Source organism: Bombina bombina, chromosome 2 (genome assembly GCF_027579735.1).
Source record: "Bombina bombina isolate aBomBom1 chromosome 2, aBomBom1.pri, whole genome shotgun sequence".
Taxonomy (NCBI): domain Eukaryota; kingdom Metazoa; phylum Chordata; class Amphibia; order Anura; family Bombinatoridae; genus Bombina; species Bombina bombina.
This window is the reverse complement of record NC_069500.1, coordinates 1,237,805,098-1,237,824,362: the sequence shown is the minus strand read 5'-3', so window position 1 is coordinate 1,237,824,362 and position 19,265 is coordinate 1,237,805,098. Positions and strand designations below refer to the sequence as shown.

The 19,265-nt window shown below is 36.0% G+C and overlaps 1 protein-coding gene across 2 annotated transcripts in view; it reads right to left on the bottom strand.

The window, feature by feature from the left end:
* The window catches only part of ATP8A1 (ATPase phospholipid transporting 8A1), a 608,814-nt gene extending 590,400 nt beyond the window's left edge, over positions 1–18,414 (bottom strand). For both annotated transcript variants that reach the window (XM_053704008.1, XM_053704009.1), the window contains exons 1-2: positions 18,159–18,414; positions 16,916–17,013 (exon numbers count right to left, since the gene is read on the bottom strand). In XM_053704008.1, the coding sequence (XP_053559983.1) occupies positions 16,916–16,964 (49 nt within the window). In that variant the 5' untranslated portion in view covers positions 16,965–17,013; positions 18,159–18,414. The remainder of the gene's footprint in view (positions 1–16,915; positions 17,014–18,158) is intronic.
* Between the last annotated feature and the right edge of the window lie 851 nt (positions 18,415–19,265).

Genomic DNA, 19,265 nt, shown 5'->3' with positions numbered 1-19,265 from the left:
AAACACCACATACTCTTCTCCATCTCCATGGAGATGTTGCCTGTGCAACGGCAAAGAGAATGACTGGGGTGGGCGGAGCCTAGGAGGGACTATATGGACAGCTTTTGCTGTACTCTTTGCCATTTCCTGTTGGGGAAGAGATATTCCCACAAGTTATGGATGACGCCGTGGACCGGACACACCAATGTTGGAGAAACATGATTTTCATGCAGGACAATGCTCCATCACACGTGTCCAAGTACTCCACAGCGTGGCTGGCAAGAAAGGGTATAAAAGAAGAAAATCTAATGACATGGCCTCCTTGTTCACCTGATCTGAACCCCATTGAGAACCTGTGGTCCATCATCAAATGTGAGATTTACAAGGAGGGAAAACAGTACACCTCTCTGAACAGTGTCTGGGAGGCTGTGGTTGCTGCTGCACGCAATGTTGATGGTGAACAGATCAAAACACTGACAGAATCCATGGATGGCAGGCTTTTGAGTGTCCTTGCAAAGAAAGGTGGCTATATTGGTCACTGATTTGTTTTTGTTTTGTTTTTGAATGTCAGAAATGTATATTTGTGAATGTTGAGATGTTCTATTGGTTTCACTGGTAAAAATAAATAATTGAAATGGGTATATATTTGTTTTGTGTTAAGTTGCCTAATAATTATGCACAGTAACAGTCACCTGCACACACAGATATCCCCCTAAAATAGCTATAACTAAAAACAAACTAAAAACTACTTCCAAAACTATTCAGCTTTGATATTAGAGTTTTTTGTGTTCATTGAGAACATTGTTGTTGTTCAATAATAAAATTAATCCTCAAAAATACAACTTGCCTAATAATTCTGCACTCCCTGTATTATTACTATAGTTTACTACTGAGTTACCTTGGGGGGGGGTCTCTGTTGAGTAGTAATGTATATTATTAAAGGGGCAGTAAACCTAAAAAATAAATGTTATATAGTTCAGCACATAGTGCAGATTTATATAACATTATCTTAGCTCTAACTTTATACATCAAAATATTGCTGCAATATTTTATTATAATATAAAATTTTACAGATCGCCACTCCTTGCTCTACTGAGCGGGTCTTTTTTTTTCTAAGCACTTCTGGGCACACTGTTTACTCACAGCCGGTCCGATCGCGCCATTAAACTAAATGTAGCTCGGTCTGGTATCTGGAGAGAGCTACATTTAGTTTAATGGCACGATCGGGCCGGCTGTGAGTAGTCAGCGTGCCCAGATGCGCTTAGAAAAAAAACAGACCCGCTCAGTAGAGCAAGGAGTGGCGGTCTGTAAAATTGTAAATTATAACAAAATATTGCAGCAATATTTTGATGCATATAAAGTTAGCGCTAAGATAATGTTATATAATGCTGCATTATGTGCTGAACTATATAACATTTATTTTTTAGGTTTACTGCCCCTTTAATATTGCTTACTACAGAGTTGCCATTGGGGGCCCTCTGAGCAGTAATTTATATCATTAATATTGTTTACTACCGAGTTACCTTTGGGGGGTGCCTCTGTTGAGTAGTAATATATATTACTATTCCTTACTATAGTACTGAGTTACCATGGGGGGGGGCTCTGTTGAGTAGCAATGTATATTATTTTTACTATTACTTACTACTGGGTTACCTTTGGGGGCCCTCTGTGGAGCAGTAATTTATATCATTACTATTGCTTACTACTGGGTTACCTTTGGGGGCCCTCTGTTGAGTAGTAATTTATATCATTACTATTACTTACTACTGGGTTACCTTTGGGGGCCCTCTGTTGAGCAGTAATTTATATCATTACTATTACTTACTACTGGGTTACCTTTGGGGGCCCTCTGTTGAGCAGTAATTTATATCATTACTATTGCTTACTACTGGGTTACCTTTGGGGGCCCTCTGTTGAGTAGGTCCATTACTGACACAGCTGGGACTATAGGAATGCAAGGATGGCTTCTGAAAACCACTGCCTAGGTCTGGCAAAAAAATGGTCTGTAACACCAATCTACCAAATGCACTGATACAAATACACCAAATTGACAGTATATCAACCTACTCATTCACATGACAAACAAAAGGGACCTATACATTTCCATTACCTGTGCTTTTCTTGTACTAAATTGGCAGGTACATCATCCTTTATTGTAGAAAAAAACAGCGGTTTGTGTGCTTTGCGCTCTTGAAGTAGACACAGTGCAAAGAAGAGATTTAAAAAGTAGAAAAACTTTATTTCAGGGTAAATCCATAAAACACAGGAGTGATCCTATAGAGTAAAAAATGTGCAAAAAAGTTTGACCGGTTTCGGTCACTAGGACCGTAGTCATAAACCTAAAAACTAACTGCCAATGTTAGGCTTTTAAACTGCCTGGTCTTCTCCTATTGGAGAATCCAGTAGCTCACATAAATTAACTCATTATTTGCTGGTATTAATTATAGACACTTAGAAATGAATCTGTAGATGTGTAGGGACTGGAATACATAGATAAATGTTAAGTATATATGACAAACAATATTTGCAAGTTAAATGGACCTAATGCTAGTTTGTCCAGTAGCAAAAAAGCTAAAGAAGCAAAAGATATATATACTTATCATTTCAGTAAAGACATAAAAAATATACTGTTAAGACACTTGCTTTAGATATGTGGGACTCAGTATGACCAAATAACGCTTACATAAACATGGATACATGTATATATACATTAGAATATACCTATATAAATATGAGGAAAATGTACACATATGTTTGACACATGTTAAAGATTCATTTAGAATATCATACACATTTATCCAGATTATAGCTAGGAAGAAAAGTATGTATTAAATCAGAACCAACTAGTTGTGCTATTTATTCCTTACATCAGGATTACTGGAATATATTGTATTCCTAAAATATAGCTAGCAGGTAAAGAAAAAAAACTAAAGATGGATATAACCATTATCCCCCCTAGTGCTTAGAGACTGGTTGAATATTCTCATAATTGACTGTGGCATATCTCTGTCAACTAGATAGATAGAGAAAAGAATACTAATACTTTTTATTATTATTTAATTTCAGTAGTTTTCAATTATTTCCTATCAAGGTCCCACAAGAGGGCTAAGGTTATCAAAGGAAAAACTGCCATATTGCCTTCCTGTAAAGTGTTGCTAGGAAATAACTAATCTAGCTGCAATCAGTTTATTGACCATGTTCAGAGGGTATCTGATGCAAAATGAATGCGACAATGGAACCTAAGTTCTGCAAAGTCTGCTTGCTTATCTAGCTGTGGGCAGTGGCCACACTGAGGATTTCTAAGTGTTCATTTAGCAAGAAAAGAAGCATGTGGTTTACTGTTTTTAGCACAATCCGCATTGCTGCTCTGGAGCTTACTATGTGTTTAACCCATTTGCAGCGGTTAAACAGTTATATGAAATTTTGCCATAACAAAATACTCTAACAGATTAAAGAGCAAAATGAAAATGATCTGGTGTTCCTTTAGTACAGAAGGAGGTGGGTCCCTCACTGAAGAGCTTACAATCTACAGGATGTGTATAATATGTTTGTAAGAATATAGGAAACCTTATGTGTGAGCGTGCAAGTCTTTCCTGATCCGCAGCCAGAAGCAGGTTTATCTTATCTGGCAAACGAGCAAAGTAGAGGAATTCACTGTGTTCAAGATAACAAGACATTGTAGAACTGTGAAAAAGTAAAGCAGGACAGAAATGACATTGCTCTTTCGTCTATGAGTTTCTATAACAAAAAGCAAAAATTATACGAATGCTTCATAGTATAAAAGCTGAGGTGAGGGAACAGTTTTATAAAAAACAGTTCATTTCAACATGATCTCAAAATTACAAAGCTTGGCAGTATATTAATTTACAGTGAATGCACTAAACATTATCTGCTGCTTTAAATAGGTTGCTTACCTCCTGGACAGCTATTAATAAGTACTAATGATGGCAATGTGACAAAAGCTAAAGGACAAACAAACTACCATAACAGAACACTGATATGCACAACAGGAGTGCCTAACCTTGTCACATGAGGAACCATACAGGAAACTGCTATTAATTAAAACTATTAAAAAAAAAAATTAAAACTAAAATAGACAATATTGTACTTCAGAGTTTCTTCAGGAACTAATACTCAGGCTTACTGACTTAGCCTGGAACACATTTGCATCACACTCAGTTTCAAATTTCACACGGATTCAGCTTCCTGTCAAGATGCACAAGATCAAGTCAGGATGAATTTTAACTGTTCTATAGACACAGATCTGCTTTACAATTGGGTAGATGAGGGTTAAACATTTCAGTCATTAAGGTCAAATGGAAGAAAATCAATTATCACCCCAATGTACCTAAAGAGACAAAGGCCAAAATAAGACATTCATTATTCAGATAGAATGACAGAAACAGAGTCCATTTCTATGAGGGCATACTGAAGTAGGCACTAATAAATGCATGTCTTACACACTATGTAATGTTATACAAGTAACTGGTAAAAGGAGATTTATAGTAGTAAGTTAAGTCACTTAATGGAAAACCTCTATAGTAAGCCAAGCTAGTGCTGTATAGTTAGAAGCATTACTTAATAATAAAGACTGTTTAACTAAAAATGTCAGTGCATTTATCTTTGCATAGGAGACATAGGAGAGTAATAATAAGGAAAGACTGAGCTGTGTATTTCCTGCTGTTACTCCCTGTGGTAGCCTCTGTCTACAGGTTGTTTGTATAAGATTGCTACACACACTGCTGCAATATAGTGCTCATGACATGTGCATGCTCCTAAATCTATTTTATCTATTTGTATACACTCACAGAATAAGACCAAGCTTCAACCAAGGAGACCAATAAAAAGATAATATGGAGGTAAATAATCTCTCTCTGAATCATGAAACTTTAATTTCGATTTCCACATTGATTTAAGGGAACACTCAATCAAAATTAACCTTTCATTAATCAGATAGAGCAGCAATTTTAAACAACTTTCTAATTTACTTCCATTGACTAAATGTGCACAGTCTTTTTATATTTAAACTTTTTGAGTCACCAGCTCCTACTGAGCATGTGCAATAATAAGGGTGTATGCATTTGTGAATGGCTGATTGCTGTCACATGGTACGTGTATGCATTTGTGATTGGCTGATGGCTGTCACATGTTACAGGGGGAGTGGAAAAAGACATAACTTTTAAAATAGTCAGAAAAAAAAAATCTACTACTCATTTGAAGTTCAGACTAGTGCTATTGCATTGTCTTGTTATCTTGTATTTGTTGATTATGCAAATATACAGTGTTGACTGGTCCTTTAATGTTTATTACTAAAGCCATTGTTTAAATAATAATAAAAAAATATAACAAAAACACAAAAAGCAGTCACAAATGTATCACTTGCTACTAGTAAGAAGATTGAATACCCAAGTTCCAGAATACAGCAGCACATCAGCAGCAGATAGTCAACATTTCATAAAACCGTTTGCAAACCTAAGTACTTTCTCTTTACAAGGTTATATTTCATTTCTTCACATTAGCATGCATTATTTACTCCGGTAAAATAAAGTACACAGGCAAACGCGAAATCAAATAATGTGCTGGTGCGTTATGGATTTCCCAGGTAGGTAAGCAGAACAGTGAAATGTAGCAGAGATGTACAGAGACAATAGAGGTTTGTCTTCCACTGCTGCATAACACAGCTGGAAGGCAACTCAGTGTATATGTGGTTTGCAAGAGGAAGTAATCCAATTGTCTAATAAATAAGCATAGATAAAACAATATTGTGGATGTGGCACACTGTCTGAATGAATACAATATTAATGCACTATTGATTTTACATCAATGTATACTAAGACATCCAGACCAGAGCAACAGGGAGGAAAGCTGCATTATGTGAGTGTGCATATTATTTGTTTATAAGACTAATATAGATACAAGACAAGTATGGGTCATCAGAAAAAGGAGTCATATTGTACCATCAAAAACAGACTGAGATTGAAAGTTTACAACAAATAAAAATTATGTAATTAAAGATTTCCATAATAACCTATATACATAACAGTATGTAATCATCATAAGACAAAAGGACACTCAATTTCAAAGTGCTACTGAGCATGTGCAACCTAAGAATGCTTGGTCTCCATAGTATATTAGTGGTAGAATGCCCTTATTGGTGTCTATTGGGCAGGGGGTGTTGCAACATGAGTGGCATTTCAGATGCTTGATGCAGGGGTCTAGCAGAAGGAAGAAAAAAGTAAAATAGATTGTTTTCAAACACAATTTTCATTTTGCAATAATTTCCCTTCCTATGTGTTTAACCTTCTCTCACTCAGGAGCTGTGGGAGCTGGAGAGTGATTGGTGGCTACATGAGTATGCCGCTCCTTGCTCTACTCAGGAGCTGCAATAGACTATGGTGTGTAAGAGGACTTTAGCTATGTGCTTTGCTTTTTTGCAGGGGTTAAAGGGACAGTCTAGTCAAAATTAAACTTTCATTATTCAGATAGGGCATGTAATTTTAAACAACTTTCCAATTTACTTCTATTATCTAATTTGCTCAATTCTTTAGATATCCTTTGTTGAAGAAATAGTGATGTACATGTGTGAGCCAATCACACAAGGCCTCTATGTGCAGTAACCAATCAGCAGCTACTGAGCATATTTAGATATGCTTTTCCGCAAGTGATATCAAGAGAATGAAGCAAATTAGATAATAGAAGTAAATAAGAAAGTTGTTTAACCTCTTAAGGACATATGACGGAATTTTTCCGTCATAAAACAATTGAGCAAACTGAAAGCTGTGTCCTTAAAGGGTTAAAATGACATGCCCTTTCTAAATCACAAAAGAAAAATTTTGGGTTTCATGTACCTTTAAGCATAGCTAGTACAATACATTAAACTTATGAATCAGAGCATTTTAATTTTATATAATAAATGTCCTTTAGTAAAAAACTATTAATCATATTAATGAAATTAATAAAATAGATACATAACATTTTTGAAGTTTAGCATTCCTTGACAAGTTGTCACCTAATACACTGCAATCAACAAGGTAACCTGTCTGTGAATATGACAAGCTTGCAGCTGCCTGTATTTATCAATGCAGAAGCACAATGCTGCCCGATTGTCAGGTGGTAGAGAGATGCGCCCACAGCTTGGTAAATGGAGCCCCATGTCAGGAAGTAATAGGTGAATACCAGGGCATTTTCACATTACTTGCAGCCTGTTACAGAACCTAAAGTCTGAAGGCGTCAATGGAGCTCTACAATCTGACAGTAGGTGTCTGAACTAGGAAAGAGCTTTTAAAAACATATACTAGCAGAGAGGTAGAAGAAAGCACTTCAGACAACATCTGTATCTTTCTGGTCTAAATAATAACACTGGTATATGACAGCACCACACGACTGAACACATATTGGTACGTGTCTGCATGGTGCAGGGTTGCTAGCTGTCCTGCAAAAAATACTGGACGATCTTACTGTGAAGAGGAGGGGGGAAATAAATGGGCAATGGCACCTCTTCCTAAACTCTGCCACAGGCACTACCCTAGACTTAAGTGCCTTTTTAAGGATAGGACAGATCTATATTTAAAAATGGAAAAGTAGTGTTTTTGCCTCGGATGCTGAGAACGCACAAAAAGCAGTTAATTTTACCCCTCTGACTGCCAGCAGTAAAAATGATGCAGTGATTTTATCAGTAACAAATGCATAGTATATTTTAGCAATTGAGCACTGCATCACAAAGCACCTAAAAGCAGTTAAAACTGCTTATGTTAGCAAAGTAGGCATAGATATGGAGTCCATGGCATGCCCCTTAAAAAAGTTTTGATTTTTTAATTTTTTTTTACCTTATCTCCTCGGGCAATTATGGACTGATATAAACAGCTCCTGCACCAAGCAAGTAGTTGCTGTGTGGCATTTAGCAGAGTCAAGTATTTGAAATCAGATTAAACAGAGGCAATGAAACAAAGTTATACTATAAAGTTTGCTGTTTTTTTATTGTGGAATTACAATTTTGAGTTTGCTGTATTTTTAAATTCTATAAAGTACCAAAAGTATTAGGTAATAATCAATAACTGAAAAGTGAGGTATTTTCTCAGTGAATAAAGCCCAATTTGTAATACTGTTCTACACCCTTGTTTCTCAACCTGGGGAGCATGTAGCCCTGGGGGGTATGTGGGGCTTTGGTAAGGGGTACTCAGAGGCTTAAAAGGGATGGTAAACTCCATATTAATAGATTATAGGAATAATCTTGTTCGATTACATTAAAATTTACACACCAAATTTCATATAATGCAATATATTACGAATAACTTATAAATATTGTAATTAGTCCGTATTATGTGTTATATCTCCAGCCCCCTGTGACATCATATCCATTGTTTATATATTTTGATCAATCAGCAAGCCTGTCACGGCTTACTTCTATGCAGTCCGCTTTGACCATGCGCAGTATCGCATTATTCTACCAATACCCCCAGCCAATCAGGAGCGTTTTAATCCAGCGATGATTTTGTGCGTGCATGTGTTGTCACTTTACACACGGCACGCAAAAGTAAACAGTGAATTGTGTAGTATTCTAAAGCGATTCATTGTTTAATTGGAACAGTGCCAGTAAGTACATAGCTGTATTCTATTTCACAATGTATTTGATTTTTCCAAATGTAGACAAAATTCTTTGCAACAGAAAATGTAATATTGTTTTCATGTATTTTCATCAATAACTATTTTCAAACAATTGATAGTATATTATTATTTTAGATTTAAAAAAGGAATATAAATAATATATATATTATTTTGTGATGATATGAAACAAAGTTTGAGGCAATTTAAAAATGAAATATATATTTAATAATCTTTGCTTAAAATTTTAACTTTATATTGAAATATAAATGAACTAATGTAAATTTATGAAAATTACACAACTATAAAAAAAATCATATTGTTTATTATTTATAGTTATAAATAAATGTAATTATTTGTCAGAATTGTCAATGAATGCTAGTTTTATAAAGGGACAGATCTCTCTCACACAATATCACATGAAATTTTTAATTCACACTGAACCAAGTAAACATTGAATCTCGTGACTTGGTATACGTCATTCTCACCAATGTGCATGCGTTAAAAATGGTGTCAGAAGCGAGCAAATTCTCTGACGTGCAGAGAGGGTGGAGACAAGATAAGCATCCAGTTAATTCAGGGAAACAAAGAGGGGCGGAGCTATGCGGCGCTACAACGGTTTGTGAATATGTATACATTTTAATAAAAGTGCATATAAAACACTGGAAATGTTAATGCGGTTTAATAGATATTGTATTAAATAATCGAAATCTGTCAGTTACCAATAACGGAGTTTACCATCACTTTAACCTTTTGTTATGTTTTGCCCTGACACATTGACTGTTTACATTAGCTGTATCAGAAATTGGAATTAGCAGGGAAATCCATAGAATCTGGCTAATTAGTGACATTTGAGGATTGGAGTTGTGCCACAGGGAAAGTGTATAGTATTGTGACAAAGTATCACAGAGACACGTGCCAGATATAGGATCTCATTGAAATATCACAAGGAAAACATGCCAAGTAAAGTGTTATATACCCAAGTATGCCACAATGAAATAAGCTGTGTAAGTGATGAGGTTAGATGTAGTAACATGAATGTAGACTTAGGAGCCGTTACATTTTTGTTTCTGCACCTGGGTAGTAACTCACTGATTGGTTACTAAATCTAGCCACCAATCTGCAAGCGCTACCCAGGATGCTGAACCAAAAATGTGCCAGCTTCTAAGCTTACATTGCTGGTTTTTCAAATAAAGATGCCAAGAAAAATGATAATAGGAGTAAATTAGAAAGTTCCTTAAAATGGCATGCTCTATCTGAATCAGGAAAGAAAAAAATGTGAGTTTCATATCCCTTAAAAAAATGGATTTTAAAATAAAAATCCTAAACAGAAAAACATCTGTATGCCTGTTGGATACGTGATACAAAAAGGTTGAGAAACATTGTTCTACACAGATAATTAAAAAAATGGCTGTTTTTAAATGCTGCCATTTGTTACAAAACATTTCACTAAGTTTACATAATTGCAAACAGAAAGCTGTAGCATCAAAAGATTCACAAACATTCACAGCTTCCCTTAAAGGGACACTAAACCCCCCAAAAAAGCTATCAGTAATCTCAAAATGAATAAATTTTATAGCAGTTTGTAATTTACATTCCGGTTCAAATTTCTACCATTTAGTAGTAATCATATTCTTAAAATTAGCCGATTTCCAAACCCACCGCCGGGTATGCTTTGCCCTAGGCGAATCCACAATGATAACCCAGGTTATGAAAATGGCGGAAGATTGCTGCAATGCGCATGCGCTACCTTCCACCGCCGGATATGCGTTGCCCTAGGTGAATACACAGATAACCCAGGTTCTGAAAAAGGGCGAAAGATTGCCGCAATGCGCATGCGCTAGCCTTCTAAACCGTCATCCTTTACGTCACTTGCGAGATTCCATTGACATTATGTGGGTAATCTCGGCATCAAGGGCTGGATATGCGTTTGCGCGAGGTTCACGATCGGAGTACGCATGCGCAGTGGGAAAAATTTATTACATAATCATATGCATAAAATCGGCATCTGATTGGAGATTGCTTTTCCGCTATTACAGCCCATATTTGAGGGTTGGATTGAGTGAGGTAATCATTGAAAATAAAAATGATATTTTAAAATGTATTGCTGCTTTGTTGGAGTGTAAAAGTATTTGTTTAATGATATGATATTGATTGCTATGTGAAATTTGTATTCCGGTTCTACAAAAAAAAAAAAAAAGTTTTGGAATCCTTTAAACTTGAAGTGTAATTTATTAAAACGGACACTTTTAGCCTGGCCCTTTATAGAACTATGTTGCAGATAATCTGATTACCTATATACCAGGAACATCCTATTTTTTCCAACAACTTTTGCCAACACAAGAAACAGACAAACAAATATTTCCATTTAAATATTAACAAAAGTATATTCTTCTCTACATACAAATTTTAAAATGAGCTATTGTTTTGCTAATTAAAGTTTCATATAACCAGAACCATACATAATAGCTGTCACAAATATAAGCCAGTATTACTGAGGGTTACAAAAGGAGAGAGACAGTGGACCATTGTATGAAGGGAAGTGGCGTACAAAGCAATATATTGCAACATTGTGCACCCAGGCCTTAGACTGAACAACTCTGTTCTGTACCAAAAACACATGATTAAAATGAACCCTCTGCTGCGAAAAGCATACATCACTTATTCAAATTCTGATTTAACACTTAAGAAAACCTGCAGACATGAAGCTATAGCAGGAGTGATTTTTTTTATATTTTTGTACTTTCATCCTACCCTAAGCAGCTAAATATTCAATGTGCATGAGGACACAGTCTGAGGTTTTTGATCTCCCTTCAGACATGCTCATTTTCATCACTATATAAGGACTAACCATCTAGATACTGCAAATGATTTCTATACTGTATATAATAGTCATTTAAATTGGAACAACTAGTATATGGCTTGACAAATCAATGCAACAGGGTGCCTGTGGCACCTGACAAAATGGTCTGCACCTAGGTTAGTGACTACTGGGTTACCTGCATACGGCCGGCATCTTCCAGTATAAAATGCTTAATAAAACATTTATAGTACACATTATTGTTAAAGAGACATTAAACACTAAATACATTTTATAAGCATAATAATGAGGTTATTTCCCACGTCCCTCTAGTCATGAAGACTTTCATTTGTATCATACAAGCTACCGCCGACTCTCAGAGGTGTGTTATTTTAATATTAGTGCACGGTCCCTCACAGCATATGTGCATATTTACTGAAATCATTTTTGCTAATGGAATTATATTGCAAAAATGTTTTAATTTAAATTGGAAACGAACCTATGCACATTTCAATTTTGACTTTGTTTTGAGAATAAGAAAACAATTTCCAGAGTTAAAGGGACATTCCGGTGAAAATTTAAATGCACATAGATGATTCATATCTTTGAATTGAAACATATTTCCAATATACATGTATAGGCAAAAATGCTTCTATAAAAAGTTATAACTGTTAACATTTTTCTCTGCACGTGCATGTGAAGTATAGCTAGATATTCTCAGTGCACCAGCATTTTAAGTGCTGCAGCTGCTCAGAGCACCAGTGGGGCTTGTAGTATGTCAGCAATTAACAAATTGAGTCGTTACCAGATGGTTCAAGCACTTTAGGCCCTCTGAGCAAGTGCTGTGTTTAAAATGCTGGTGCACGCTGCATACTTAGATACAAATTTGAAACAGCTATAGCTTTTATTAGAAGCATTTTTGCCAACACATGAATATTACAAAAATGCTTATATTCAAATCTGAAATGTATCCATGTGTATTCCAATTTTGGCTGGAATGTCCCTATAAATTACATGAAAAGGAGAAAAAATAAATAATGAAACCATATTGCACAATTGCTTACGGTGCATAATTAAACATTTGATATTACAATCTCAAGGGGTTTACTGTTCCTTAAAGTCAGGAATTGAAAAAGTGGCCAGTCTTCTAATGAATAATGTTGTTACCTACCTAGAGGATTTTAAAGGGTCATTAACACCTTAAGAATTTAACATAAAATTGTGGTTTTTCCAGTTCTGTGAACAGAAAGTGCACACTACAGACTTCACAAGGCTAACCCTGCCCCGTATCTATCTCTAATTGGCTTCAGCAGAGCCAATAATATTCTGAAAAATGAATGGCTTATTAACAAAATCGTATGGGCAAGGCTAGTCAACTCAAGCAACATGTCCTGATTGGCTCCTCCAGGATAAACCTCTCACTCGTCCATTATGTTTATTTTTGCATGATTACGGAAGAGTCTTGTAATTGCATGGTGTGTGATGTCACTTTAATGTGCCTTATATTACGATTCTTGTACTAGCAAACATTCCTTATAACAGGACATGGCTGATGAAACAATCATTAGAACATTATATTATTATTGAATTAAAAAATAAACTCTAGGAGACTTTTGTGCTCTTGTCTACCAGTGTGATGCAGCCTGCATGCTGTCACTAGATATTCTCATAGAAATACCATTATAGCGGGTTGCACAGGACCATATATAATTACTCACGTAATGTGTGTTTTTGCATAGCTGTATTCATGCATTAAAGGGACATGAAACCCAAAACATTTCTTTCATGATTAAGAGTGTAAAATTTAAAAAAGAAAAAAAAATTAAAATTTATTTAAAATTATTAAAATTACTTTATTTTTTTGCATCCTTAATTGAAAATCAGATAAGTAGGTTAAGAAGAATGCACATGTAAAGAATGATTTAAACAATGTTACAAAAGCACTAGATGGCAGCAGTCTGTCAAATACAATACTCTAGACAAGTGCACACTGCCTACCTAGGTATCTTCTTCAACAAACAATATCAGGAGAACAATGCAAATTTGATATTAATAAACTAGAAACTTTTTTTTATTTTTTTATTGTATGCTCTGCATAAACCAGGAAAGAAAATTTGGGGGTTTCATGTCCCTTTAATGCACCCTGGATTACCCTTTCTTGTTCCAAAAAAATCAAGTCAGTAATACATTGTAAACAAGGCAGCAATTCACTACTACATGCTACATCTCAGCCCTCTCGGGCATCCAATGGGTTAAAGATCATCTTTTCAGTGAAAATGTAATAAACCTTTAAATGGTTGGACAAAATCTGTTCTAAAGAACATATTTATTATAAATAAGAGAAGAAATAAAAATGCAACTGATAAGATGCTCAGCACCTGCGTTATTATGTTATTACCACTACAAATGTTAAAGAACTGAGTGGTACAAAAGAGTAGCAACAGTTATGACACAGAAACGGGTTGTCTCATCTTTTTGTATACAGAATACCTACTGCCCTCCAGATGCCTTGTTTATATTTCCCAGTCCAGTACTCATTCATGAACAGTGGGCAGAAAAGCGGCGAGTACATATCTGTTATAAATTAGATCTGTCACTCTGAACAACAGGCTCTTGCTATTGTATCGCAATTCATTCTGTTTTAAGGGACCTTTGAGTGAAGCAGCCCCTGCACTGCGACAGACCATAAAGGATCATAATTTAACCCATTAAGTTAAATATGATCCATTCGGCACAAAGCAGATCAAACTGTTTGTTATACTATACAGAGATATTTAGATCTGTTGGTTAACTGTGGCTTTTTTTTTTTTTTAAAGTAAAGTGAAACAAAATGTGTGTATGATTGGGGGGGTCTAGAAATTTCCCTAATTAAAAGGCAACAGGGAGAGTTCTAAAAGGACATTAGTAAATATATATCACACACACAATGTATTTAATTGGAACAAAGTCCCTATAACAAAAAAATATATATAAAATGTTACCTGTTAAAGGGATAGAAAGGTCAAAATTAAAATGTGCATGAATTCACTTCATTTTGAATCCTAATCATTTTTGCAATATACTTTAACAAAAAATTTTCTAGTAAAAGTTATGACTGTTTTCCTGCAGCATACGCACATATCCTGTGAAGGCCTGAGCACCAGTATTTAAACATCTGATCTGAGCACCACCCTTTAAACATCTGACCGTGTAAGTTCTAAAACGCATGAGCACATCAGTCAAAATCTCAAACTTGGTGTTTAAAATGCCAAAAGGTACAGCCAATCTCTGCCTGTTCCAAAGCCCAGAAAAATCACACTACCATGAATTACAGCTGCATCACTCTCAACTGGTTGAGACCTGCAACCTATAAGGCTCTTATTCACCGGAGCAGGTGAGCCTTTGGCATTTTCAAAGACTGTAATAAAGCGATAGAAAAGGTCCAAAGTGAAATGTGCATGGTTGCATTTCAATTAGAATTATAAGCATTTTTGCAATATGCTTCTATTAGCAAAGGCCCGAGCACTACTATTCAAACACAAAACCTTCTCAGGAAGCTGGCAGTAGTGGGCATTGCTTCTGAAAATGTAATTTGTATCATACAAGCTACTGCTGACTCTCTGGGGTGTGTTTAAATACTGGTGCTCAGGCCTTCACAGGATATGTGCGTATGCTGCAGGAAAAACAGTCATAACTTTTACTGGAAGAATTTTTGTTGTAGTATATTGCAAAAATGCTTAGAATTCAAACTGAAGTGCGTTCATGCACATTTTAATTTTGACCTTTCTATCCCTTTAACAGGTAACATTTTTTATTTATATATATATATATATATATATATATATATTTAGTAACTACACTCACACAGTCAGCTGTTTAAATTAGCATACTTGCTATAGGTTGTTTTATGTTCCTTTAATTGCATATTTGCAGGGATGCACAAAACTATGTAAGACTTAAAGGGACATGAAACCCAAATTTATTCTTTCATGATTCAGATAGAGAATACAATTTTAAACAACTTTGCAATTTACTTCTATTATTTAATTTGCTTTCTTCTTTTGTTATCTTTTGCTGAAAGTTTCTCTAGGTAAGCTCAAGAGCAGCACATAACCTAGGTTCTAGCTGCCGATTAGTGGCTGCCTATATATACTGATTGTCATTGTCTCACCCATGTGTTCAGTTAGAAACCAGTAGTGCACTACTGCTCCTTCAACAAATGATACCGAGAGAAAGAAGCAAATTTGATAATAGAAAAGTTGTTTAAAATTGTATGTTCTACCTAAATCATAAAAGAACATTTTTGGGTTCCATGTCCCTTTAAGGACAAGTCTGTAAATACATACAGAAAGACAGATATTTTGGTAATACTAATTTAGCAGCCAAGAGCAACATTTTAGGAAACCTTGCCTGTCTAAATATGTCTTCACACTTGCTAAAACTATATATGCTTGCATGTAGGTTTTATAGAACGTAAGTTTTTGAAAATTCACTTATTCTGTAATACGAGTATTTATGACAAACTAAACACTTACGGCTAGTTTCCATTGAGGTGGTAAAGTTTGGAAACTGGTTTACCACCTCAATGGAAACTAGGCCTTACTGTTTTACGTTAACTCCCATGAACACTGTTGTATTGTACAGCCATATTGTTTTTACATAGTATATTAAAGAAATTGCAATGGCCACACCAAAGGAAAGCATAATCTCCTTTATACTTCAAAGCACTCCATTATCTAGGAAGAGCACATCCATTTATTTGGTCACAACACCCATCCAAGAATAGACACTGATGCTGCCTACATAACTATCTCAAGAATCTACTAAAACTATTTATTTATTTTTTAATTAAAGCTAGCACTAGCAGGTGAACTTAAAAACGCTATGCAGTGAACAAGCTTTTTGAATCATGACAATGTTTTATTTTCTTTAATAAAATAAACAAAACAATGCATAGAACACATGCATGTATTTACAAACTGTCATAATCTGTTTGTAAATTATGTAATGAATACTGAGAGAGAAGCGCTTTACCAGGAACGGACAACAGCTCAGTAGCTTTTTCTATGGCGAGTTACCACCAAGAAGCAGCCTCTTTTAGCCCAGTTGTGCTTTTCACAGAGGAAAACTATTCTGAAGTATATCAGTCTGATTCTGCCGACAGTTACATTATCTTATACATATCTCAGGTTTGGGCTCTGATTTTGAACATGAGGAGGTGTGTAATACCTGTTATGCAAGCAGGATGTGGGAGGTGGATTTTAAACAAAAAGAAAGAGTGGAGTAGCTTGGTTATAATTGCGCTGTCCATTGAGAAAATGTTACGCCAAGTACGGACATGCTAAGTTTTGAGTAAAACACAAAAACTAAATCTAAGATCTTAGTTAACGCAGGTACAAGAATCATGAACACAAAAGAAGAATGGAATAATTAATGTTTTATTTTTGATCTTATATTTCAGGCCTATAAACATAACTATTGTTTTTATGTTTGCCAATGGAAACTCAGTAGTTCCTTTTTACTCAAAATAAACTTTAAACAGCATCCTGGACTCACCTTCTGCCCTGGTGCGGATGTCTGATACTGTGGTATGTACAGTTGACATGTTGCTGGCGGTCTTTCCCCTTTTTTAACACTCAATTTGCCTATACCACCTACAAAACCAAAGAACAGAGATAATTAGACACACACAGCAGTGTGTTTATGTGAGAAAATAAATACAAGTTTAACTTGTAAAATCCACTGTAATCATTTTAATTTCAAACTCTTCATATAGAGTACAATAACAAAAAAACATATTACAAAAGCACAACTAAAATGGGTATTGATCTGGGTGGAGAAATAATAAAGGGGTAGGAATTAAATTGAATATAGAGTTGAACTTTGTTGTTATAATGAAGTCGTATATTCAAGTGTTAAAATAAAAGACTATATGAAAGATAAATGCAGTAAAATGCTGATTAAAGGTGTTGAAGAGATGGATGGCAGGAAAATGTTGACCAACAGACTGAGTGGAGAACAGAAATTGATAGATGAATGACTGATATAAACCAGGTGTTGCCAAACAGAAGCAGACATATACATAACTATTGTTTGAGGAAATAAAAAGACTGATAATCTGAATTTTTTTTTTTTTAAAAGGTTAAAGAGGATGTGAATGAAAGGTAATGCATCAATTCATAATGTAATGTTAGTATGTAAAAAAAATAAGATTTAAACTGGAATTACAGAAGAGTTCTTGGGAAGGATATGTCAAGGGAGCGAATGTCCAGTAATTAGGAGGTAAAAGTGGCCAGGAACCACAGGCAATCCCTGACCCTGCATAGGGTGACAGCATCTATCTAAGGAATTATGATCACTGACCAGATGTTGAGAGGAAGGTTGATCTCTGACCAGGGGGAGAAATAGAGGGGGGTGCTGAAGGGAAGACAATGGAAAACAAGACCAGGAGGTAATGATGAGGAAAACGGAATAGCTAATGATCACAAGAAAAGGAAGTAATGCAGAACTGCAAATGAAAGAAGCACAGGAAAACCAATGTGTATAGCTGAGAACAGTCACGGCTCAGGGCGGTTTACCAAATGACTTAGAGGAACACAATGCTTAAAAATATTATTAAAAGAATTGCAATAAAGTGTACATAATGAGTTAAAGGGGCACGAATGGAGGTAGGTACAGGCATTATACAGGTGCGGGGATGATTGTGAGAGATGCAGGAATTAGGTGTAGGAATGATGATGACGATGACAACGTTTGGGATAATGGGCAAAGGTTGTTGATATGAAGCAATTTGCAGTACCGGGGACAGTCGAGGAGTAGGGCCGAATATCAGGATCAGTTGTATGTTTCCCAGTGCACTCAGCTCCCCGGTTCTAAGCACAACAAACCCATCAGCACTAGCCCGGGGGAGGCTGCGTCTCTGTTCAACTGGAAATTGTTAAAGGTGGGTTTTGTTGGTTTTCTTTTAGCCCTGGACGCTGGTTAATGTAAATCAAAAATAAATCCCCAGAACCTCCCCGACTCATACAAACTGCCCAAGCCAGCTCCTCCTGCTTAACAACCCAAAGCTGAACTGAAGCGCAGCTTGCTAGACCCACCCGCTCCCTGCTAGGATCCTACCATATTAAAATAGGAGGGTACCAGCAATAAATTAACGTAGAACTAATCACCAGCAAGGGCACTGAACATACAAGCAAGCATGTATTTACCAAATCATATAGTAATTCAACTACTGCTAAACTTTAAATTTGCACAAGTCAACATATGTGCATACATGTGGTTAGGATTTGCTGCATTCCCCCTCCGTTTATCTATAATGGTCGTACCCACCGTTGGCCTCTGGCCAGCAGCACGCACTGAGAGCTCAGAGTTGCCACTGATACGGAGCTGAAGTCAGTGAAGTCTTTCTGTCATGATCTGTGGATTTCTTTATTAGTGCTCGAGGTTCGCAGATTCTTTCTTTAGAATTACGTAATGACCTGGCCGATAAAGCTCTTTTAGAGCATACGAACCTTTAAATGAATTACTATGTAAAGACGAGCTTTTCAGCAGCGTGAATGCAGCTGGTTTCTGCCACAGAGCGGTGAAACGGCGCGTACATTTTAGTATATAGACGTTCTGTAAAATAAAGTGATAAACCTGGCATTGGTAAAGTAAAGGAGACCTCAGCTGTTACAAATCAGTGAGGGCATTTCGTTGGCATAAAAATAAAGTGATAAACCTGGCCTTGGTACAGTAAGGGAGACATCAGCTGTTGCAAATAAGCGAGGGCACCTTCGGCTAGATTAGATTACGAGTTGTGCGTTAGGGTAAAAAAAGCAGAGTTAAGAGGTCCTAATGCTGCTTTTTTACGCCCGCTGCTATTACGAGTCTTGAAGGTCTTCTTTGGCCTTACCGCAAAACGACT